This window comes from Rhinichthys klamathensis, unplaced genomic scaffold (assembly GCF_029890125.1).
Source record: "Rhinichthys klamathensis goyatoka isolate OS25496 unplaced genomic scaffold, OSU_Roscu_1.1 h1tg000248l_1, whole genome shotgun sequence".
NCBI classification, from domain to species: domain Eukaryota; kingdom Metazoa; phylum Chordata; class Actinopteri; order Cypriniformes; family Leuciscidae; genus Rhinichthys; species Rhinichthys klamathensis.
Window position 1 is genome coordinate 90,631 of NW_026606770.1, and position 26,742 is coordinate 117,372.

General features: G+C 41.1%; 1 protein-coding gene across 1 annotated transcript; it reads left to right on the plus strand.

Moving 5' to 3' along the window:
• The first annotated feature begins 7,229 nt into the window (after positions 1-7,229).
• On the plus strand, positions 7,230-9,946 carry LOC130100815 (sterile alpha motif domain-containing protein 9-like). Its single transcript, XM_056266433.1, has one exon. The coding sequence runs from the start codon at positions 7,334-7,336 to the stop codon at positions 9,890-9,892; it is 2,559 nt and encodes an 852-aa protein (XP_056122408.1). The 5' UTR covers positions 7,230-7,333; the 3' UTR covers positions 9,893-9,946.
• Positions 9,947-26,742: the final 16,796 nt, after the last annotated feature.

The following is a 26,742-nucleotide window of genomic DNA, read 5'->3' on the forward strand; positions in this document are numbered from 1 at the left end:
TAGAGATGAAGAGTGGATAATACAGTAGGGATCCTGTTCTGAAGATGTGAAGGTATGAACAATAATATAATATAGGCTATATTATTTTTATTTTACTTTCAGCATTAAAAAAAAAGTAATATAAAACTATACACACACACGCGCACATTCTCTCTCACACATACTTGCACATTCACACAGACACATGCACACACACACTTTTATAAGCATTATATAAGTATATATATATCATAACTGAAAAAACAACGTGTGTGTGTGTATGTTTTCCGTTCACCATGGACTCTTGTTTCCCTTGATTCTGTTTATGCTTTGTTTTATTTTAATAAATTGCTGCATCTAGATCCTTGTTTCCTCTTGCTGCCCTGGATACCCCGGTTACATTTATATTGTATGCGCAGTGTGTATTGAATTTATCTTTTGTAACCAAATACTCATGTTTTGTGATATAGAACTTTAATTTCCAAAGAAATGAAAGGAAACCTGCCATTCCAGTTAATTAATCTAAACCACATTCAGAATATGTCTGGTATTCTTAGAGAGCTTGGAGGTATTTTCGCAGTTACAGGTTTTACTTAGAATCAAGGTGTGTTTAACTTTCATTTTACAGGAAAAAGAGTAAACAGTTGACCTTAAGTTTAAACAGACATGAATAATTTCCAAAGTGTAGAAAATAGAAATACATTAAATATGTAGTTTTTTTTTATTAAGAAAATTAATCTTAAAAAGCATAACATGTGTTACCATGTTTGCCGAGTCAAGTAATATCACCTTTATTTATTTAATACAGATTGTTTTTTTTTACTGTCATAACAGGAAAATGATTCAGCAGCTCTAAAATAAAATAATCTCATTGTTCAGCTAAAGTCTGTGTTGATTCAGTTCTATTGTAAAGATTATCAATTGTTAAATTAGTTAATTTAATCTATAAAGCAGCTCTGGAGAAAACAGTGATGTCTTCATCCAATAGTGTCAGTGCAGGCAGATCAATAATATTGTTGAATATTAAAAGTCCCCAACTAAGCAAGCCAGAGGCGACAGTGGCAAAGAACCCAAACTCCATCAGGTGACAGAACGGAAAAAAAACTTTAGGAGAAACCAGGCTCAGTCGGGGTCAGCAGTCATAGGTCTGTGTAGAGGACTTGTTTGGTTCTTGTGGTCTTTGCTGAGGATCTGTGCCGATGGCTGTTGTGTCTCAATTACCCCGCCCTTTTCCACCAAGGCAGAGCTGGTGCTGGTTAGGAGCCAGAGCCTAGTTTCAAATCGGTTCTTTGGTTTTCGATCACCAAAGCACCAGCTCCGAACCAGTAAAAGTGGTTCTTAACCCTCTGGGGACCAAGGGTTTTTTGGGGCCCTTGGGATGTTTTGACATGCACTGACATTTGTGCTTTTTTCAGTTATTTATAAACATGTTAATGGCAAAGGTGTAAATTCACTCTATATAGCACAAATGGGGCTACCATAATCTGCGAACAACATGTATTTACATGTTTGAATTTTTGAGAGAATATTATTTATGCATGGTTATTGAAAAACTTAAAAATAAAAGTTTCTGAAATAAGGCCACAAAACACATATTGATTATTTCTTCACAAGACTTTTGAAAATTGTATCACATAGTCTAGAATATTTGCTCCAAAACTATGTGAGAATCATCCTGACTACTCATTAAGATAAGTCATTAAAGTCTTTTAGTATGTGTATGACGTGTTTTGTTTGAGAAAGCTTTCTGCGAGGAGGTGTGATCTCTCATTAATATGTATGGAATTTCACACCTGAGAAAGACAAAGACCCTCCCATAATGGCCCTATTAGGTGCTATCAGGCCCTATCATTATGAGAAGCCTTGCACAAAGAATGAGGAGATTTCAAAAATAATGGCTTTTAGATTGTTTGGATTTATTTACAACACAACATAATCCAAAGATACACAACAAAGGACAAAAAAGCACATTAGTAAACACACTAATCTAATTACAGAGGCTTACACAGTCACACAGCATTGTCCCATTCCTGAAACATAGTACATACCTGTCATTTCCAAGGTGTTTGATTTTTCATTACAGTCTCCTGTGAATGTTGAACTCAGCAGGACTGATATCAAGAGAAACTATATGGCTGCACGACTTTGGGCATGCATTGTAGATTTTTCTGGTTAAAATAGCTTTTTAATTATAGGCTATATATATATACACACACACACTGCTTAGAATTAGAAGAGAACACACCCATGCTAAAGTTGACTAAAAAGAGGAATAAAAAAATCGTAATGCCTTAATTAAAAAATTAGGAAAACTCTAACCTTTAGGGACGTAAATAATGTCCCTGAATTCTTTGTGAATGAATAATGTATCGCAAATAATTAAATGTTCTTCTTTAAAATACAGGGTGCATACATCTGGACACTTCTATCCCCAGAAACTCCTAACAAAAGCTGATGTCTTTATTTTGAAGCTTATTTGATGCTTATTTGATTTGAAAAACTTTATCCAAAACTAGTCAACGAAATTTTGTCTTTTATTTCGTCTGTAACAGTGCGTATCTGTGCGTTCATTCATTTACACACACACACAGAGAGAAACATGATTCACAGTATGCTATTTTTCCGTTTACAGACACTAACGTTATTCTATATCGCGATTAGAACAAAGCACAGCCATAAAACACTTACAGTTCTCAGCTGAATCTGTTGCTCCTCCTCGAAGTGAAAATAAACCAGCACTTCTGTATTAAATGTCCCAGGATTATTCCTCATAGCCGTGCAAGACGAATCTTAATCTGACTAAAAAATATAGTGCGTTTACAGCATTTGCCTGGGGGCGTTTATCTATTTTGCAAATGGCCTCAACACATTATCTTATGAATAGCGCGCTCTGCGAGTGGGTGTGAACAAATTAACGATAATGAGCTGAGACAGGAGAAACTGTACTTCTCTTTAGTTTCAGACAGATTACATTGCAGGAGAATATTTGTTTTAAATGTGAATTGTTTTATTTAAAAGTAGAAATTTAAAGCGTTCTTTAGACGTATGTTTCATGTTTGTGTGATAAGTATTAGCGGAGTTTCCGTTCATTTTCAGAAAGATTTTTGCGGAGACAGAGTGAGCTGAAAGCGCACCCTGTTTATTTTATTTATTTAAAAAAACACAAGGTTTTGATGTTAATGTGAGTGTACACAAAAAAAGAAGACCCTCTATAGTTTATAATCATGTATTGATTTTATTTATATGACCATAAATGACGGAGTATTTTAAGTCTATGTTGCTGCTATGTGAAAAAAAAAAACAGCAAAACGCACGGGCGCGTTCTTGGTCCCCAGAGGGTTAAGTAGCACCAAATCATTGCTGGTCTAGAAGTAAGAACCGCTTATGTCAGCGGCTGGGGGCGGGGTTACCGTGGCCAACAAGACTAACAGAAATTGTTGAATTAGCAGCTAATCGAGCTAATAGCAGCACGATTGTAATCTCCGTTTATGCAAGTTACGGCGAGCTGCACGAATGCGTTGTATTCGCCGTGTTTGGATGCCGATGTACATTAGGTTCGCAAAGCCATGAGCATCAATAGTAATGCAACGGCCGCCATTGTTGATAGAAGGCTTGTTCGAGACGCATCGGAGCGGCGCGGACCGATCGGAGCTGCGGGAGTGTGTGGAGAGCATACGACTCCTTGTGCTTTTCGATCGCGTTTGCAGTGCTTTGATGTCATGCGCCAATCGGTCTGCGAGAAGCCGATGCATCTCGAACAAGCCTGGTGTGTTTGGGTTTGGCTCTGCCGCGCTAGCGTTGCTGGGCAACATGAGATGTATACAGTGACGTAAGACCTGGCTCTGTGCTGGCTCTTTAGCCTGTGGAAAAGCAAACCGGTTCTTTGGAGGCTCATCAGTCGAACCAACTCCGAACCGACACTAGCTCTAGCTCTGAACCAGCCCCTGGTTCTTGTTGGTGGAATAGGGGTAAATGAGGTCTTCACAGGGGATTGTCTAGTAAGGCAAGTCAGCAGTGACTGCGCGCACGCACTTCTCGTAAGCTGCGCGCCCATGGCGACCAAGTCAATTTCCATACCGAGAAAAGAGATCCTCTGCACGGGGCAAAGTTTGTTCTTTTCCCAGTTGACCCGAAGGCCCAGACGAGCTAGGTACCGGAGCACTAGGTCCCTGTGTTCGCAAACCTGGTCTCGAGAGTGAGCTAGAAACAGCCAGTCATCGAGAGGGAACGGTCTGTATCGAGGAAGAAAGGAGACATGGAAGTAGGCGTCCTTCAGTTCGATCGCTGCAAACCAATCCTGTGGCCGCACACATTCGAAAAATGTGTTTGGCTGTGAGCATCTTGAACGGAAGCCTTTTTAGAAGGGAACGGTTCAAGACGTGCAGGTCCAGGATTGGTCGAACCCACCGGTTTTTTTGGGTACAATGAGGTCGGGCTGAAGAAGCCAGACCTCATTTCGGCTGGAGGGGTGGTCTCGATCGTACCCTTCGCCAGTAGGCAAAGCCGAGCCTGATGATTCTCGTGAGCCAGCGTGACAGATTGGAAGCTCCAAAACTGAACCAGCGGGGTAATGTGAACCACAGACGTACCCACGATGGGGCAGCGAGGCAGAATGACCGGCCCAGACGTGGGAGGCGGAGCATCCCGATGTGGGGGCACGGTCATATACCGCATCCTGACAGACGAGGCCAGGGAAGGCCAGCGTTCCACGGGGGCCTGCTCTGTCTGGGGTCTGGCGACAGAGGGGGACGAGAGTGGCGAGGCTCGTAAGCGGCGCACACTGCCACCCTGCCTGCTCAGAGATGGGATGTCAGTTCTTTGGAGAAGAGGTTCTCCACCGGGGGAAGGAGTGGCCCTGCAACCACTTCCTGAAAGAACTGCAACCCACCTCTGAGCTGCCCGTAATAGGAGCGCCGTATCGCCTGGCATTCGGCTGGCTGCGGGACTGGTACGGGCAGGGGCGCCTTCCGGCGACCACCTCCACGGCGTGACGCTGCTGGGGCCGGAAGTAGCAGTACGGCGCGTTCGGCGGCAAGCGGACTGAGGCGTCTGAGCTGGCGGCTGGGTGGCAGCAGCTGGCCGTGGGGTCAGAACATGTTTGGTAGCCTCAGTCTGCTTCTGGGCGGCCGAGAACTGTTGGGCAGAGTCCTCGACCGCACCACCGAAGAGGCCAGCCTGGGATATGGGGGAGTTGAGGAAGCGGGTTCGCTCAGCCTCGCGCATATCAACCAGATTAAGCCAGAGATCTCTGACCACGCATGTGGACATCACCTGACCCAGGGAGCGAGTTACGCCATGCAAATTCCGCAGACCCATGGCATTTCCTTGCCATTGGCTCGTTTTATTTCTTTCGAAGATGATAGGCTTCTAAGCGAACCCCATTTCGTCGTCGTTTCGACGTAACTCGAAGTGACTACGAAAGGGAACTAAGATAATCCAATACACCAAAACTCAACGAAATAGCATGCTAAGCACCAGCGCCGCCGCTCCCACCACGCGCATCACGCGCTGTGCGTAGGGCACCAAGTGCTGAGGGGGCACCAAAAATAGCCTAATGAAAAACCAATCATCAAACTTCTTGTTATAATCCGATTCAGCGCGTTCTTCCTCTTCATTCCGCAGCGGCGCCGAGCATAGACAGAGAGCACGTCAGAAACACAGGACAGGGTGTGTGTGTGTTCATGTGTGTGTTCATCTGAGCCTAATTGGTCTGTCACTGCTCGTCAATGTCAGAATATTTGAGATGACCAATCAAATCAAAGTAGGCGGGCTTTATGTTCACAGACGCTGAGCGCGAATTTTAACAGTGCAACTCGACGCTTCAGTGTACGGTCAAGTGCGAGAGAAGATGTAAGTAGCTAAACTTAACTTTATTTGACAGTTTTTTTTAGGTCATAAATGTTAAACGAATGACAAAAAATAATTAGGCAAACTAATATAGTTTTGTCTAATTTCGCCATTTTGAACTGAAAATAGGCCTATGTAACATGTAGCCTAGTGTAATAGTTCAGGCTACTGTCATTGTGAGGGGACAAGAAACATGAACAAAGCCGTTTTCATCATGTTAGGCACAGGATTTATAATGAATGTGTACATATTGAGAATAAAAGGAATTTTTGGTGCCCTAAGCATAAAGGAATTATGCTTAGGGCACCAAAATGGCTAGCAGCGGCACTGCTAAGCACAAACAATAATGGACAATGAACAGAGTGAAAGATACAGGCTACACGTGATAACGAACTCAATTAAAAACGCTAATTAGTCATATAATGAATAACCATAGAAACAAATGACAAACAGGAACATAATAACCCTGTTATGACACACTCAGTGCAGTATTGTGTCCTAACTTTCATTTTCAGAGAAGTGAAATACATTTTTGTGAATATTGCTTAATGGAAACCATCCCCAACCTTTTTCCTGTAAATATATTTATATGCTTTTCATAGTGATACATTTGACCAGACAATAGATCTTCTGTGTCACAATACACAAAAATGCAGCCTGCAAGTTACACCTACATTTTTGTCTATTGTGAAACGGAAAACAAAAATTAATGACACAAAGAGGGTGGGATTTTACACCCATTTTCTTAACAAATAAAAGGTGTGCTGCCTGATTATTGAATACAGCACAGCATCTGCCTGTTAGCAGAACGGTAAGATAATTAATGCATTTCACTGTCTAATACAAGTACATTTATTATTTAACTAGTGTTTCAAATACATTAATAGGTAATACATTTTTAAGTTTTAAATAAATGTAATTTTTAAATGTTTTTGTCATTTTAGCTATAATTATGTTATTTTATTGTTATTCATGTTGTAAAGCGCATACTTGGAAGGGTGTAGGTTTGCTTTGGAAGTTAGTCATGGAATATTACAAGGAGACAGAAGACAGTCTTGGCTTATAATAAAAAAGAAAAAAAAATTGATGACTTTTGAAAAATGTGTGCATAAATGACATATCAAAAATAAAAAGATTTCTGCTCATAAATCATTCTGACTGTACAACCATTGTATCCTTAGAAAGCAATCCTTTGAGAGTTTACTGGTCTAGACTGTTAATACATAAAACATAAAAACAACAACAACAAAAGATAGAGCTCATATGTGGCTGTGATAAATAAACCTAAAAACCTTATCTAAGACCATGTCAAAGTGATTTCATCTCTATTTCTGGTTCTTTTGTTCTCCCTCAGCAATTATTTGTCTTTATATACCCTGATCTCCTTCTCCGTGGCACTGGAATAAGGACTCGCAGGGATTCTCTTAACTTATTAACCATTTTGAAACACTCCTCACACAAATATCCCCATTCTAATTGGACAGAAAAAGGAAAAATAAAACTGATAATGAACACCATTCCTTCATTCGATCCCAGCTCCGAACAGAGGGATGCAACCGCAATTCCAACTTACCTCAGAGATTCACTATCATGCCTCGACGTTGTGTGGTCTGATATGTTTGAGACTGGAGACTCAGCGATTGACTCTATGAAGCATGAGACTGATTTTCTTAAAGGAGCCCCTCCACAGTGGCAGAGCTTCAGCACACCAGAGAACCCACCATTTGTAGAAAGGGATTGCTTTAAAGATTTAATTCAGTTAATTGAGGGGAAAAAAAGGAAAAGATGTCTGATCACGGAAGTTTCTTTACCATACCAGCCTGGCAGTGGAGGCTCAACCCTCGCCATGCAGGTGCTTTGGCATTTCCACAAAGACCTCAGATGTGCCAAAGTGATCGAGTCTGATTTAGACGATAAGAAGCTGCCGAAACAAGTGGTGAACCTTTTTCTCCTGTCTAATGAACAACACGCAAAACACGATCAGAAAACCGTGCTGCTTTTGCTAGACACCAAGGAAAACTCAAACAATGATCAGCCAATCAAGAATTCTCTCTGGGAAAACCTGATTGATGAAATGCGCGAGAGGGACGTCAGTACAGACACTCCAGCTGTGATCGTTTTACACTGCAGAACTACAAGTGTTCGAGCGACAGGCAATGTGGAGATTACAATGATGCTCTCTCCAAGAGAGAAAGAGAGGTTTGATAAAAAAAAACTGGAGCTGAATGAGAAATACAAGACAAAGTCAGAGACCTTCCATGCCTTCAACATAATGCAGGGAGGTTTCCGGAAGGAGGACGCTGAGAAACTGATCACAGCAAAAATGGTGAAATATGTTCAAAAGAATCCAAAGTCCAAAAGCACAAGACTTCTCAGCTTTTTGGCTTTGATAAACTCATACGTCCCAGGCTCACACTTGTCGAAGCTTTTGTGCGAGGAATTCACTGCACAAACAGACCGTCCCTCCGATGAGGAAAACGTCCCACTGGAAACGATAATGAAGCCTTTCATGAATCTCATAGTCATATTCTCAGAAGGAAAACCCAAAACCGACTGCATACGCATGGCACATCCAATGATTGCGGATGCATGTGTAAATATGCTCACCAAGCTCAAACTGACAAGATTTAACATCGCTTCTGACTTCTTGCAAAACATGGTGAAAGGAAAGGAGAGTGACTACATGCGAATTTGCAAGAGAATGTTAACCATAAGGGTCGACCCAGAAAAATACAGGTTTTCCAAACTGATTCTTGACCTCTTGATTATGGATCACAGGGAATGCATTTGTTTGTTGGAGCTGGGTTCAGGTTTGTTCAGCAATGACCCTTTTTATCCTCAAGCACTTGCACGTTTGTATTACATTGAGGTAAAAGAAACAAACAAATTTGATGAGGCAGAAAGCTGGGCAAAAAAGGCCATTAACAGAGCGCCCAAAAAATCGTATATCATGGATACACTCGGGCAAGTTCACAAAAGCCACTTGCGGACCATTCTGAACAAAAACACATACACACACACAGACACGGTTTTGGACATCGCAAAGTCTGCCATCAAAGCGTTTAAAGAGGAAGAAAAAGCAGCTGAAGACGAGTCAGAAGACAACTCCAGTTTCAATAACAGGGGCTACTTCGGATGTCTCCAGGTTTGCAAGTACATTTATGATTTAAGTGCGAAAAACCCTCTCGAACAAAAATACAGTAGATTCATCAGTGGTCTCAGAGGTGGCGTTGAGAAGAGATATGATTTCTTTGAATGGTATCTGGCATTCTCAAGACCAAGGATCAATAAACATGACCCGGAGAACATTCATGATGACATTGAAGAGTGCTACAAGCGATACTTTGCACATGAATCGCAGACTCATGAAGACACCCTGCATGAGAAACAAATGAAGTCTTTTGCAGGACTACTGCATTTCCCCAAATCTGATATTAGTGTGCTTACACGAAATCACAGTGCATTTCAAAATCCACAATCTGATGACGAAACCCAGAACATTCTCTACGTTTCTGCCAACATCATCCTGAGTGTGTTTGATGAGTCTGAGAAAATAGAGGAGCTCCAGGCCAGTTTACAGAAACTCTGGCTGAGCAAAGAAGAAGGCAGAGACCCCGAGTTTTACCTCTTGATTCTTTTGCTCTTTTGGTTTGATGAAGCGCAGCCAAGAATCCCAAACCCTCCAGACCTGATCAAATGTGTCCGATATATGCGTGATTCATATGAGAAGAACTATCAGAAATACCTCCGCGGTCGCTACCTGGTGCCTTTGCTCTTCTTTGGGGAAGGGACTGGTTTGCAGAGACTGGTTCACAGCTCAAAACTACATCCGGATGATTCTCCTGACGGGTTGGAGCTCCTATTAGAAAAAGGAGAAGTTAATCGTCTCCAGCGGATCAGCGGGAAGGTCGAGAAGAATCAAAAAGTGTTTGCTATTAGAGACGGGAAACAGATTCAAGTCACTCCTCACAAACCGGCCAGTGTGTACAAACAAGGCCAGGTGTCTTTCTACCTCGGCTTTAATATCAGAGGACCTGTTGCCTTCAACATCAGATATACGCACTGAAGTAAAGTATCAGATGCTGTAAGTAAAGCATGCTTCATATTTAAGACTATTAAATGTTTCATATTTGCAAAGCATTTGTCGGTAATGAAGTTTGATTGTGTCCGAAATGTCTCAGTGAAAGATTTTGTTCCCTTTTCTCTGCAGAGTTCATGGATTATCACATAAACACTGTCATTCAGAGTGAAAAATCATCTACATTATTTTTGCATTGACCCTGGAAATGCTCAACAGTGACTAAAGACTAAATGAGAGAGAGAGAGAGAGAGAGAGAGAGAGAGAGAGAGAGAGAGAGAGAGAGAGAGAGAGAGAGAAACTTTCCTCTCAGCCTAATGTGAAAAAAGACTGTACAATAATGATGCAACATTTACCAAATCATGTTTATGTAATATTCAGTATGATAGTTATATTTGAATTGTATGATTTAACTGCTCGATGGGGCGAATTATTCCCTGAACTCAAATATCACAAATCTTGTCTTGAGATCTTTTAGAAAAAAATCACCAGTTTATGTAAACTATGATACATAATTTAGACATTTTAGAGCATTTAAAAAATATATTAGTTATTATGCTGGTGGTGGGTCGGTAGGTTCAAACTATTTTAATTGTTTTGACCTCTAAATATTTTGTCAGTAAGAAGAAAATTCTCAGCATAGACATTTGAGATGCATTTGTTATTCGTTGCAGTGTGTCTATACATGTATTCCAATAAAAGTAATATTACAGTATCACTTGCTGTGCACATATACTGTTAATATGTTTCTCTGCATGCAGAATAGAAGAGTAAAAATAATTACATAGGAAATATTATGTCTCATGGTCATTAGATCAGCATTGTTCATTATTTATGTTATCCGCTGTTCTTGATATTCAACTGGACTCAAATGCTGGTTTGATACCCCAGATCACCGCAAAAGTGTTCATGTTTATTTTATTATGATTGTAAAACATTTCACCGTGGCTGAATACCATGAACAAAAATCAACAGGCTAAAGAACACTTGCACAAGGATTTAAAATACCATAGCAAAAACCACCTAGCCTAGCTAATATGAATTTCAAGCATTATTAAAGACAAGTAAACCCAGTAATTAAAAAAGAACAAATAAACAAATTAGCAATCACACAAATAAACACCACTGAACAAAATAAACTGTCCAATAAACACAGTGTTTTAAGATTTTCAGATATTCAGGCACATAAACTGTAATCAAATGTAAAACAACACTGCACTTTATAAATAAAATATACATTACAAAATATTGTTACAAAAAAGTTACAGTATTCAGTCGAGAACAGCAAGTGAATTTTCTCTTTGTCTTTTGTTGTTTGATTAGTGTTATTATAGAGAAGGCCGCAGGAATATTAGGCTACTGTCACTTTAAGAGCGAATGCACGGATCCAATATACTGATACTGTTACACATGCGTTTACTTTCTCAACTGTTCACCTTCCCTTAAGACATAACCAACTGTGTTTACGAGGATATTTTGACACATTTTTGTGTGTATTTGTCCGTTCAAGTAGCCTGGTTAAAACCAGACCATTCTCAGTTGTAACTGAGTTATGGTCTGGCAAAGCGTCATAGACAAATCATTTCCAGAGGGGCGTCACCAACGGACGTCGCGGATAGACCTAAACCCAATCAGAGCGATGAAGGAGATGACGTATGCAGAGCGGCGGAGAAACATCTCCGAGTGTTGTTCTTTGCTCGGTTTTTAACTAAAAGGAAACGTTCAAATCTCTTAAAACAGACGCGATCGCTGATTGGAACGAGTGATGTTCGACGGCGGCATCCATCTCTGTAATGTAGGCTACAAAATCTGCTTCAAAATCCCAGCGCTGTCGTCATCGTGTAAAGCCCGCCCCAACGCTTCTGATTGGTGCCTCGATTTCGGCGGATTGGAAATGGGCTTGAATGAGCTCTTTGCCAGACTAACTTTCAGAGCAAATCTAAATTTGCCGGAAGTTGTCTGGGTTTTCCCAGGCTACCGTTCAAGTGCAAAAAGACGCGGAAGAGCACTCAGTTTAGTATCGCGCACTAGTGATGCACGGGTCGGCTTTTTTTTCCAACTAGGCATTGTAATGTAAATGAAAACAGCCTTTATTTCAGCCTGAAAGTGCTTGGAAACATCGCCCTGTAAACTTGCAACAACAGATGATTATGAATATGAACCATAAAATCCAATCGGGTCATATTATTAAGATAATGATAAACATTTTCAACATTTACAAAGCAGCGTTTATATTCATCTAATAGGCTAAACAATTTTTTTATTTCTTAGACCCCCCACAAATATGTCTTGACATGCTGGAAGTGCCGTTTTGTGGCTCTCCTGTTTGTAGCCTATATTTGTTCACTTCATGTTGCCGATTCTGTCTCCTGCTGCAGCTATTTCTGAGAACCGGTCCCAACATTAGATTTAGCAGCCTGACCTTTTTTTTCTTTTAATTATGTAAATTCCCGACCTCAATTTCTCCCGCACCTCGTCTTCCATCTTCACTTTTATTTCTCCGCTCTTGTTGTCGTGGCTGAGGCGGGAGCTTGGCGCGCCGCTTTCGTGACGTGTCACTGTCACGTGACGCCCAAAAGTTTGGGGAAATCACGCAAGTTACGTTGCTACGGCATTCGTATTGTAACCTTATCAAATGATCCTAATAAAATATGAAAATAGATATTCCCAAATATTAAGTATCAAGTATCCGATTCTGCCCTTAAGTATCCAGAATTGGAATCGATTTTCGATTACCAACCCTCGTTGTGAGTCCTGAAAATGTATGGTTATAGAATGCCGTTGTCAGTCCCGTAAATAACTGAACTGTGTGTGAACAAAACCATATTAAGGACTCAAATCCAGGACTGACACCTGTATTCTGCTGCTGTGTGAACGTGGCCTTAACATTTTTGCTGATGAGAGGAAACTAATATCCTTTTATATCAAGAATTTCATGTAGCCTACAGTTGAGTCATGTAGCCTATGTGATGTTACAGTAAGTAATATTTAACTTAACTTGAGACATAATATGGAATGGTAATCAAATGTATTTCATTAAAATATGTGTTGATCAATGAGCAATGATGCCGAAGATAACAAGTTGCCTAATATTTTACTTGTTCATTAAATTGACATGACAAATAAAACATATATAGTTTGTGCTGCTATACTAGCTGTGAATTTGAACTCAAATAGATCAGATTTTGGTCCACTACATTAGTCCATTCATGAGTGAATTATAGGCTATTTGAACTACTAACAACTCAATTTCTATGAGTAACTTTATGCTACAAATTCAGTTCCCTATAACTCAATGTAGTCTGTTGGTTGAACATAATTTCATTAGAAGTTTGTCATAACTCAAAAAGATTGATGCAGACTTGCGCCAAATGTAGCCAAAACATGTCATTCCAAACCTGAGGGGGTTTCTTTGTTCTTATTTACACAAAGGAAGATATTTTGAAGAATGTTTGTAACCAAACAGTTGATGAGTCCTATTGACTTCCCAGCAGCAACATAGTGTCGGCCCAGATCCGGGCCACATCCGGTATGGATTCAACTCGTACCAGATCTGGGCCGACACTGTGTTGTTGTCTGTTCCATATGTGACATTTTTTTTTGCATAAGGCTCCGTTTTTGGAATTAAAACAAGCTGTATTAAAAATTACCAGTATAATAATCTGAAAAACAAACCTGTGCATTACAGGGAATAATATTTTGAATACTTTACAGCTGGATTGATACCTCTAGGTCAAACATTGTTGTAGTTTAATGGATTTACACACATTTAAAGTTTAAATATTATTATAAAACATATGAAATGCTAATTCCAAAAACGGAGCTTTGTGCAATAAAAGGGATATTTATCTATTTTCGACATTTTACTATTAGTTTGATATCATCATGCCAAATGGTCTAAATGTTTAATTGAATTAAATAATATGTTCTTTAAATTAAGGCTTGTGTTACCAAGGTAATTTGTTTATGTATATCTGAGTTGGTTTGGGCTGAAAACTGTGAATGAGTCTGCCTGGATCTGCAGTCTTGTGTTTGCAGCTTTCTGCCCTCAGAAGTGAATCACGTCCTCGTGTTGTTGTACTACCGCCTGTGTCCGGCAGGAGGTGCTCATACACCCCTCACTGTTAATATGACACAAATAAATATATCATGCATTTATAATTAAGTTTTTAAAATATTATTTGTGTGTGTGTGTGCGCGCGCGTGCGTGCGTGCGTGCGTTGGTGTGTGTGTGTGTGTGTGTAAATGAATAACATAACTATATTTCATGAAAATTAATGATCTTTTATCATTTTGTTGCTAACACATGTCCTAAACCTAATCTTGCAATTGATCATGCTTAAGTCACACAGACTTCAACATTCAGAATGCAAAACACAACAATGGTAACAATTATATTTTATTTAAAGTAAATTACCAAGTTCTCTCTACAGTTATTTGTTAGTTACTAGAACTCCTGTGTAAGTGAACTATACTAAGCATTTGTCAGTAGCACATAGCCTACTATTCCTGTTTCACTTTACTTGTTTTTTAAGGCAATCGGTTTGCATGTTTTTTTTTTAAGTAGGCCTAAGTATATTAGATTTTACAGTGTATATTTGTAATGTATATTTTATTTATAAAGTGCAGTGTTATTTTACATTTGATTACAGTTTATGTGCCTGATATCTGAAAATCTTAAAACACTGTTTATTGGACGGTTTATTTTGTTCAGTGGTGTTTATTTGTGCGATTGCTAATTTGTTTATTTGTTCTTTTTTAATTACTGAGTGTTTAATTGTCTTTAATAATGCTTGACATTCATATTAGTGTTTTTGCAATGGTATTTTAAATCCTTGTGTAAGTGTTCTTTAGCCTGTTGATTTTTGTTCATGGAATCCGGTTGTCACGATTAGCCACGCACTCCCTGGGTGATTACGGACTCCATTTCCCATCATGCATCTCCCTGGACTGATTACACACACACCTGCACTGCGCTGATTACACACAGCCACACTCACGCGCAACACTCTGGGGCGAAGTCTTGTTTTGCTGCTGCGAACATTTCCAAGTGTTTTTCCATGTGTTTACCTGTCTGTTGTGACCTTGTCTGTTCCTGATCTTCTGCCTGTTTATTGACCACGATTTTGTCTGATCTTCTCTGCTGTGTTTGCTAGTGTATGACCCGTGCCTGGTGACTGATCTGTTTAATAAAGACTAGCTGCTCTTGGATCTGAATGACTCCTATGCTTTGTAACACAGTAGTCACCAGGCAAGGGTCATACACCAGTTATGGTGTGTTCACACCGAACGCGAATAGAGCGTCAAACACGCGTCTATCGCGTCTAGTTAGACGCTTGAACATTCGCTCAAGTTCAAATTTTTCAACTTGCGCGGAAGACATTCGCGGCAAACGCGTCGCCCAATTCGCGTCATTCGCAACGCCCGGCGCGAATGATGCGTCTATTCGCGTCTTTGCATTGACTTTGTATGTAATCTACTCGCGCAAATAATTAAATTCGCGTTCGGTGTGAACACACCATTAGTCTCGCGTAGCCAGACCTTCAGACTGACGGCTGAAGGTCTGGAATTCATAGCAGCTTTCTTTGGCCAAGGCCCGCCCATAAGGCCGTTTGACCGACATGTCAAACAACCAATTACAGTTCGTTTCGTTCAGCGTCACGTTTCGGGGCGCGGAAATCTCCCCACAACAACAGACCGGCGTGCAAAAAGGCAGTCAGCTTAGAAAATCAAAGAAGGAGAAGAAAACTTCAAGAGTCTATGCCGTGAACCTCGCATACTTTTGAGAATCCTACGTTTAGCTGATCTTGATAAATGCTCATTGTCACTAATGTAAACACAACAGTTTTTCTTCCGCAATCACACGTCTGCGCTTTGTTTCCCGGCGGACCGAAAATAAACCCGACACTCGCGCCCCCCGGAAATCCGATAAAATTCAACCAATCAGATGACGACTTCGACATTCCTGAAGTGTTTCCAGTTAAGTTTACCATATGCATCAGACGTTTAGCCAACGTTCCGTGGGCGTGACTGAGGCTGAGACTATACACCAGTAAACACAACAGAGAAGATCAGATATATGTGATCTGTGGTATCAAACCAGCATTTGAGTCCAGTTGAATATCAAGAACAGCGGAAAACTAGCCTGGGAAAACCCAGACAACTTCCTAGATTTGCTCTGAAAGTTAGTCTGGCAAAGAGCTCATTCAAGTCCATTTCCAATCCGCCGAAATCGAGGCACCAATCAGAAACGTTGGGGCGGGCTTTACACGATGACGACAGCGCTGGGATTTTTGGTGCGTTCAAGTCCTCCTGGGAAGTTCGTACGTACGAGGTGGGAAGTCGTGTTTACGACGGCAGGCGCGTTCAAGTCACTTCCGTCGGAGTAAGATGGCGGAGTACTTTCTCTTAATTCATTACACAAAAATACAGTAAGGTTCTTAAACTCTTGTTCTAGAAAATGAAGAACAAATAAATTGGCATCAGATGTACTCTGTTTTTTAATGTTTTTAATTAATTTATAAAGCCACTGCCAACTTTATCATTACATGTTGCATTGTTATATTATAATGCCATCATATTCTGTGCAAGCAATTAGCTTAACTGCGCTGTAAATAGAAAACCTTGACAATATCACTGCCTAATATTTAAGTATTGTGGTATTCCGCCATGTTTCTCAGTGACACGCCCACTCGGACAGATCGGGGCTTAGAGAAAATCCCGAGCTCCCCACTGGTATTTACACGATCTATAAGAGAAGTCTTGAACGCACCATTTGAAGCAGATTTTGTAGCCTACATTACAAAGATGGATGCCGCCGTCGAACATCACTCGTTCCAATCAGCGATCGCGTCTGTTTTAAGAGATTTGAACGTTTCCTTTTAGTTAAAAACCGAGCAAAGAACAACACTCGGAGATGTGTCTACGCCGCTCTGCATACGTCTTCTCCTTCATCGCTCTGATTGGGTTTAGGTCTATCCGCGACGTCCGTTGGTGACGCCCCTCTGGAAATGATTTGTCTATGACGCTTTGCCAGACCATAACTCAGTTACAACCTATTTTTTACAGTCTATGGTTACAACTGAGAATGGTCTGGTTTTAACCAGGCTAGCGGATAACATAAATAATGAACAATGCTGATCTAATGCATGCATAATATTTCCTATGTAATTATTTTTTACTCTTTTATTCTGCATGCAGAGAAACATATTAACAGTATATGTGCACAGCAAGTGATACTGTAATATTACTTTTATTGGAATACATGTATAGACACACTGCAACGAATAACAAATGCATCTCAAATGTCTATGGTGAGAATTTTCTTCTTACTGACAAAATATTTAGGGGTCAAAACAATAAAAAAAAGTTTGAACCTACCGACCCACCACCAGCATAATAACTAATATATTTTTTAAATGCTCTAAAATGTCTAAATTATGGATCATACTTTACATAAACTGGTGATTTGTTTCTAAAAGATCTCAAGACAAGATTTGTGATATTTTTGGTCAATGCAAAAATAATGTAGATGATTTTTCACTCTGAATGACAGTGTTTATGTGATAATCCATGAACTCTGCAGAGAAAAGGGAACAAAATCTTTCACTGAGACATTTCGGACACAATCAAACTTCATTACCGACAAATGCTTTGCAAATATGAAACATTTAATAGTCTTAAATATGAAGCATGCTTTACTTACAGCATCTGATACTTTACTTCAGTGCGTATATCTGATGTTGAAGGCAACAGGTCCTCTGATATTAAAGCCGAGGTAGAAAGACACCTGGCCTTGTTTGTACACACTGGCCGGTTTGTGAGGAGTGACTTGAATCTGTTTCCCGTCTCTAATAGCAAACACTTTTTGATTCTTCTCGACCTCCCCGCTGATCCGCTGGAGACGATTAACTCCTCCTTTTTCTAATAGGAGCTCCAACCCGTCAGGAGAATCATCCGGATGTAGTTCTGAGCTGTGAACCAGTCTCTGCAAACCAGTCCCTTCCCCAAAGAAGAGCAAAGGCACCAGGTAGCGACCGCGGAGGTATTTCTGATAGTTCTTCTCATATGAATCACGCATATATCGGACACATTTGATCAGGTCTGGAGGGTTTGGGATTCTTGGCTGCGCTTCATCAAACCAAAAGAGCAAAAGAATCAAGAGGTAAAACTCTGGGTCTCTGCCTTCTTCTTTGCTCAGCCAGAGTTTCTGTAAACTGGCCTGGAGCTCCTCTATTTTCTCAGACTCATCAAACACACTCAGGATAATGTTGGCAGAAACGTAGAGAACGTTCTGGGTTTCGTCATCAGATTGTGGATTTTGAAATGCACTGTGATTTTGTTTAAGCACACTAATATCAGATTTGGGGAAATGCAGTAGTCCTGCAAAAGACTTCATTTGTTTCTCATGCAGGGTGTCTTCATGAGTCTGCGATTCATGTGCAAAGTATCGCTTGTAGCACTCTTCAATGTCATCATGAAGGTACTCCGGGTCATGTTTATTGATCCTTGGTCTTGAGAATGCCAGATACCATTCAAAGAAATCATATCTCTCCTCAACGCCACCTCTGAGACCACTGATGAATTTACTGTATTTTTGTTCGAGAGGGTTTTTCGCACTTAAATCATAAATGTCTTTGCAAACCTGGAGACATCCGAAGTAGCCCCTGTTATTGAAACTGGAGTTGTCTTCTGACTCGTCTTCAGCTGCTTTTTCTTCCTCTTTAAACGCTTTGATGGCAGAGTTTGCGATGTCCAAAACCGTGTCTGTGTGTGTGTATGTGTTTTTGTTCAGAATGGTCCGCAAGTGGCTTTTGTGAACTTGCCCGAGTGTATCCATGATATACGATTTTTTGGGTGCTCTGTTGATGGCCTTTTTTGCCCAGCTTTCTGCCTCATCAAATTTGTTTGTTTCTTTTACCTCAATGTAATACAAACGTGCAAGTGCTTGAGGATAAAAAGGGTCATTGCTGAACAAACCTGAACCCATCTCCAACAAACAAATGCATTCCCTGTGATCCATAATCAAGAGGTCAAGAATCAGTTTGGAAAACCTGTATTTTTCTGGGTCGACCCTTATGGTTAACATTCTCTTGCAAATTCGCATGTAGTCACTCTCCTTTCCTTTCACCATGTTTCGCAAGAAGTCAGAAGCGATGTTAAATCTTGTCAGTTTGAGCTTGGTGAGCATATTTACACATGCATCCGCAATCATTGGATGTGCCATGCGTATGCAGTCGGTTTTGGGTTTTCCTTCTGAGAATATGACTATGAGATTCATGAAAGGCTTCATTATCGTTTCCAGTGGGACGTTTTCCTCATCGAAGGGACGGTCTGTTTGTGCAGTGAATTCCTCGCACAAAAGCTTCGACAAGTGTGAGCCTGGGACGTATGAGTTTATCAAAGCCAAAAAGCTGAGAAGTCTTGTGCTTTTGGACTTTGGATTCTTTTGAACATATTTCACCATTTCTGCTGTGATCAGTTTCTCAGCGTCCTCCTTCCGGAAACCTCCCTGCATTATGTTGAAGGCATGGAAGGTCTCTGACTTTGTCTTGTATTTCTCATTCAGCTCCAGTTTTTTTTGATCAAACCTCTCTTTCTCTCTTGGAGAGAGCATCATTGTAATCTCCACATTGCCTGTCGCTCGAACACTTGTAGTTCTGCAGTGTAAAATGATCACAGCTGGAGTGTCTGTACTGACGTCCCTCTCGCGCATTTCATCAATCAGGTTTTCCCAGAGAGAATTCTTGATTGGCTGATCATTGTTTGAGTTTTCCTTGGTGTCTAGCAAAAGCAGCACGGTTTTCTGATCGTGTTTTGCGTGTTGTTCATTAGACAGGAGAAAAAGGTCCACCACTTGTTTCGGCAGCTTTTTATCGTCTAAATCAGACTCGATCACTTTGGCACATCTGAGGTCTTTGTGGAAATGCCAAAGCACCTGCATGGCGAGGGTTGAGCCTCCACTGCCAGGCTGGTATGGTAAAGAAACTTCCGTGATCAGACATCTTTTCCTTTTTTTCCCCTCAATTAACTGAATTAAATCTTTAAAGCAATCCCTTTCTACAAATGGTGGGTTCTCTGGTGTGCTGAAGCTCTGCCACTGTGGAGGGGCTCCTTTAAGAAAATCAGTCTCATGCTTCATAGAGTCAATCGCTGAGTCTCCAGTCTCAAACATATCAGACCACACAACGTCGAGGCATGATAGTGAATCTCTGAGGTAAGTTGGAATTGCGGTTGCATCCCTCTGTTCGGAGCTGGGATCGAATGAAGGAATGGTGTACATTATCAGTTTTATTTTTCCTTTTTCTGTCCAGTTAGAATGGGGATATTTGTGTGAGGAGTGTTTCAAAATGGTTAATAAGTTAAGAGAATCCCTGCGAGTCCTTATTCCAGTGCCACGGAGAAGGAGATCAGGGTATATAAAGACAAATAATTGCTGAGGGAGAACAAAAGAACCAGAAATAGAGATGAAATCACTTTGACATGGTCTTAGATAAGGTTTTTAGGTTTATTTATCACAGCCACATATGAGCTCTATTTTTTGTTGTTGTTGTTTTTATGTTTTATGTATTAACAGTCTAGACCAGTAAACTCTCAAGGGATTGCTTTCTAAGGATACAATGGTTGTACAGTCAGAATGATTTATGAGCAGAATTCTTTTTATTTTTGATATGTCATTTATGCACACTTTTTTCAAAACTCATCAATTTTTTTTTCTTTTTTATTATAAGCCAAGACTGTCTTCTGCCTCCTTGCAATATTCCATGACTAACTTCCAAAGCAAACCTACACCCTTCCAAGTATGCGCTTCACAACATGAATAACAATAAAATAACATAATTATAGCTATAATGACAATTTTTTAATTACATTTATTTAAAACTTAAAAATAGATTACCTATTAATACTATTTGAAACACTAGTTAAATAATAAATGTACTTGTATTAGACAGTGAAATGCATTAATTATCTTACCGTTCTGCTAACAGGCAGATGCTGTGCTGTATTCAATAATCAGGCAGCACACCTTTTATTTGCCAAGAAATGGCTGTAAAATCCCACCCTCTTTGTGTCATTTATTTCTGTCTTCCGTTTCACCATACACAAAAATGCAGGTGTAACTTGCAGGCTGCATTTTTGTCTATTGTGACATGGAAGATCCACTGTCTGTTAAAATGTATTATTATGAAAAGCATATATATATATATATATATATATATTTACAGGAAAAAAGTTGGGGAGAGTTTCCATAAAGCGATATTCACAAAAGTTTATTTCATTTCTTTGAAAATGAAAGTTAGGACACAATACTGCACTGAGTATGGCAGAACAATAACTGGTTCTTATGTTCCTGTTTGTCATTTGTTTCTATGGTTATTCATTATACAACTAATTAGCGTTCGTATTTGGGTTTGTTATCTCGCGTATCTTTCCCTCTGTTCAATCAGTTCATTGTCCAGTATTGTTTGTGTGCTGTTTCATTGAGTTTTGATGTATTGGATTACCTGAGTTTTCTTATTAAATAAACCTCACTGCTATTTTTTAACGTGACAGGCACAGCTCTGCAGAGTTTAGCTTCAATTAAACACACCTTATTCAGTTAATCAAGTCCTTCAGGCTTTGAAAACATTACGTATTATGAGCTCAAGGTTAGATTATTGTAATGCTCTACTGGGTGGTTGCCCTGCACGCTTAATAAACAAACTCCAGCTGGTCCAAAACGCAGCAGCTTGAGTTCTTACCAGAACCAGGAAGTATGACCATATTAGCCCGGTTCTGTCAACACTGCATTGGCTCCATATTAAACATCGTACACATTTTAAAATCTTGCTAATACTTACAAAGCACTAAATGTTTTTTCTCCCCAGTACTTGAGCGAGCTCTTAACGCATTATAGTCCTTCACGTCTATTGCGATCTCAAAATTCTGGCCAGTTGATAATCATACCTAGAATATCAAAATCGACTGCTGGCGGTAGATCCTTTTCCTATTTAGCACCAAAACTCTGGAACAGTCTTCCTAACATTATTCAGGAAGCAGACACACTCTTGTCAGTTTAAATCTAGACTAAACACATCTCTTTAACCTGGAAAACACATAGAACATCATCAATTTCTATTATTCAAATCAGTTAAATGATTGTTAGGCTGGACAAATTAGGTCAGCCGGAACTGATAACACTTCCTATAACACCCGATGTACACGTTACATCATAAGAAGAATGGCATCTATGCTAATATTAGTCTCCCTGTTTATCCTGGATCGATAGCTGTGATCGCTGGATCCGGGCCGTATCCAGATCAGATGGTGGACATGCGTCTAGACACGACCACAACTCATTATGTCGTCAGCCGGATCCGGGCCGTATCCAGATCAGATGGTGGACCTGCGCTTAGACACGACCACAACTCATTATGTAGTCAGCCGGATCCGGGTCGTATCCAGATCAGATGGTGGACCTGCGCTTAGACACGACCACAACTCATTATGTAGTCAGCCGGATCCGGGTCGTATCCAGATCAGATGGTGGACCTGCGCCTAGACACAACCACAACTCATTATGTGGTCAGCCGGATCCAGGCCATATCCAGATCAGATGGTGGACCTACGCCTAGACACGACCACAACTCATTATGTCGTCAGCCGGATCCGGGCCGTATCCAGATCAGATGGTGGACCTGTGCCTAGACACAACCACAACTCATTATGTCGTCAGCCGGATCCGGGCCGTATCCAGATCAGTTGGTGGACCAGTGCCTAGACACAACCACAACTCATTATGTCGTCAGCCGGATCCGGGCCGTATCCAGATCAGATGGTGGACCTGTGCCTAGACACAACCACAACTCATTATGTCGTCAGCCGGATCCGGGCCGTATCAAGATCAGATGGTGGACCTGCGCCTAGACACGACCACAACTAATTATGTCGTCAGCCGGATCCGGGCCGTATCCAGATCAGATGGTGGACCTGTGCCTAGACACAACCACAACTCATTATGTCGTCAGCCGGATCCGGGCCGTATCAAGATCAGATGGTGGACCTGCGCCTAGACACGACCACAACTAATTATGTCGTCAACCGGATCCGGGCCGTATCCAGATCAGATGGTGGACCTGCGCCTAGACACGACCACAACTCATTATGTCGTCAGCCGGATCCGGGTCGTATCCAGATCAGATGGTGGACCTGCGCCTAGACACAACCACAACTCATTATGTCGTCAGCCGGATCCAGGCCATATCCAGATCAGATGGTGGACCTACGCCTAGACACGACCACAACTCATTATGTCGTCAGCCGGATCCGGGCCGTATCCAGATCAGATGGTGGACCTGTGCCTAGACACAACCACAACTCATTATGTCGTCAGCCGGATCCGGGCCGTATCCAGATCAGATGGTGGACCTGTGCCTAGACACAACCACAACTCATTATGTCGTCAGCCGGATCCGGGCCGTATCCAGATCAGATGGTGGACCTGTGCCTAGACACAACCACAACTCATTATGTCGTCAGCCGGATCCGGGCCGTATCAAGATCAGATGGTGGACCTGCGCCTAGACACGACCACAACTAATTATGTCGTCAGCCGGATCCGGGCCGTATCCAGATCAGATGGTGGACCTGCGCCTAGACACGACCACAACTCATTATGTCGTCAGCCGGATCCGGGTCGTATCCAGATCAGATGGTGGACCTGCGCCTAGACACAACCACAACTCATTATGTGGTCAGCCGGATCCAGGCCATATCCAGATCAGATGGTGGACCTGCGCCTAGACACGACCACAACTCATTATGTCGTCAGCCGGATCCGGGTCGTATCCAGATCAGATGGTGGACCTGCGCCTAGACACGACCACAACTCATTATGTCGTCAGCCGGATCCGGGTCGTATCCAGATCAGATGGTGGACCTGCGCCTAGACACAACCACAACTCATTATGTAGTCAGCCGGATCCGGGCCGTATCCAGATCAGTTGGTGGACCTACGCCTAGACACGACCACAACTCATTATGTTGTCAGCTGGATCCGGGCCGTATCCAGATCAGATGGTGGACATGCGCCTAGACACAACCACAACTCATTATGTCCGGGTCGTGTCCGACACGACCTGCGCCTAGACACGACCACAACTCATTATGTAGTCAGCCGGATCCGGGCCGTATCCAGATCAGATGGTGGACATGCGTCTAGACATGACCACAACTCATTATGTAGTCAGCCGGATCCGGGCCGTATCCAGATCAGATGGTGGACCTGCGCTTAGACACGACCACAACTCATTATGTAGTCAGCCGGATCCGGGCCGTATCCAGATCAGATGGTGGACCTGCGCCTAGACACGACCACAACTCATGATGTAGTCAGCCGGATCCGGGCCGTATCCAGATCAGATGGTGGACATGCGCCTAGACACGACCACAACTCATTATCTCGTCAGCCGGATCCGGGCCGTATCCAGATCAGTTGGTGGACCTGCGCCTAGACACGAACACAACTCATTATCTCGTCAGCCGGATCCGGGCCGTATCCAGATCAGATGGTGGACCTGCGCCTAGACACGAACACAACTCATTATCTCGTCAGCCGGATCCGGGCCGTATCCAGATCAGATGGTGGACATGCGCCTAACTCTGCAAAAAATACCTTCAAGCTCTATAACATAGGTTCTCAAAGTGCGGCCCGCGGGCCAATGGCGGCCCGCCGAAACATTTCTGGCGGCCCGCGATAACATCTGTAAAACTGTTAAAACTATTGCTTTGAAAAAATGAATATCTCCGTTTAGTGGTGTTTAGCGGCATCCATAGGCATAAGCGGTAATTACATGGTCCGACCGACCGATCGCACTTGACCTCACTCCCAAGGCCACCAGGAACAGTGGTTGTCTACACAGGAATAGGAATCGTGGCCAACCGAAACCAGCACCACAAATCCCATTGCAATTTAAAAGGGTATGTTGACCAAGTAATCAATATTCAATGTGACTCAATAATAATCTTAACAATGTCAAGCTTATTAATAGCCGCGTTTCCATTACCTTTCAAATTGTTCGCGGGCACGAACACTTGCATTTCCCTATCAACAGTGGAAACAATTTAAACTAGTCTATCATTTCTGGTCATACAGAAAATAATAATGCATTATTCGCAACTACTTTTATTTGTGTAAACTCATAACAAGAAAACGTGCTTTTGTAAAATAAAATAAAACAATCAGTATCCTAGGCTACTACGCGCTTTCATGATCTCCGTGAACTGGAGCGCGAGAACTGAAACAAAATATAGCCTATGTAGGCTAAAGCTTAAAATGTGCACTTTTAAACAAACAAGCTCGAATCGAAAGCAAATACCTGATTATGTAATCCGTATGAAAGGTGGATTTCTCTCTAAAAGCGCATCTGCTTAACAGCGGAGATGGAGATATGTTTTTAGCCGACACTTAGCAAACAATAGTTTATTAATAAACAATTAAAATGCCTCGCTGTTTTTTCAGACGCATTTATTATCATTAGCCTATAACTCACCTATAAATCAGGCTAGATCAGACACGTACAGGCTATATGGCTCTTCTCATTCATCACTGCGTGAAAAATATAAATTCCAGGTTCTAATTTGGCCTTAGAAAACCAGTAAAATCGACATGTTTTCCATATTAATTTGTGAATATTTAAAATGTTTAATAAAGGGGCAAAAAGTCATTTAAACAAAAATCTGAAAAAGTCTGTCGATATTTACTTTTTTTGCGCAGCAGTTGGTGAAGCCAGTTCAAATTAAAATTTTGTTCAACTTTGCGTTTTAAAAAGACAACAACCGTTCATTTTTCGTTTTTCAGTTACGGGTTAAAAAAGATAGATAATAATATGCAAATCTGCAATAATGGAAACGCGACTGACAAGCAATGATAGAAATGAATGATGATGATGACTTGTTTGGTAAGCTTCTATTTTAAAAGTTTCTTTCTCTCCCCCCCAAAATTTTCACAAGTTTTGCCAGGTTTAGCCTCAGTTATGAATTAAAATGTGTTTATTGCAACTAATGTAAACTGTAGAGATGCAACCTGGTCATTAAAATAATTTCAAATGGGATTTTCTTTTCAGTCTTTTTTTCTTCGTTTTCTCCCCCGCCACTTTGGCGGCCCTCAGTTCAATGTTGGGTTCCTAAATTGGCCCTCACCTATCAAAACTTTGAGAACCCCTGCTCTATAAGAATATACCAGACAGCTGAAATATTCTGAATGTGGTTTAGATGAATTCACTGGAATGACAAGTTTCTTTTGACAGATTTCTTTGGAAATGATAGTTCTATATCACCAAACATGAGTAGCATTTGGTTACAAAAGATAAATTCAATTACACACTGCGTATACAATATAAATGTAACCGGGGTATCCAGGGCAGCAAGAGGAAACAAGGATCTAGATGCAGCAATTTATTAAAAGAAAACAAACCATAAACAGAATCCATGGAAACAAGAGTCCATGTGAACGGAAAAAACACACTCACACACACACACGTTTACTTGGCTATCCAAGTGGGGACTCTCAGACGTAATGTTTTTTTATACTGTACAAACTGTATATACTCTCCCCTTACACTAATACAACCCCTAAACCTACCCGTCACACACACACACACACACACGACCTCTAAACCTACCCATCACACAAAACTTTCTGCATTTTTACATTTTCTAAAAAAAATATTAATTACTCAATTTTAATTACTTTATGTTTTGGGAGATTTTGGTCACTTCTGCTTACAAATTTGTCCCCAAAATATAGTTAAGTAGGTACACACACACACACACACACACACACACACACACACACACAC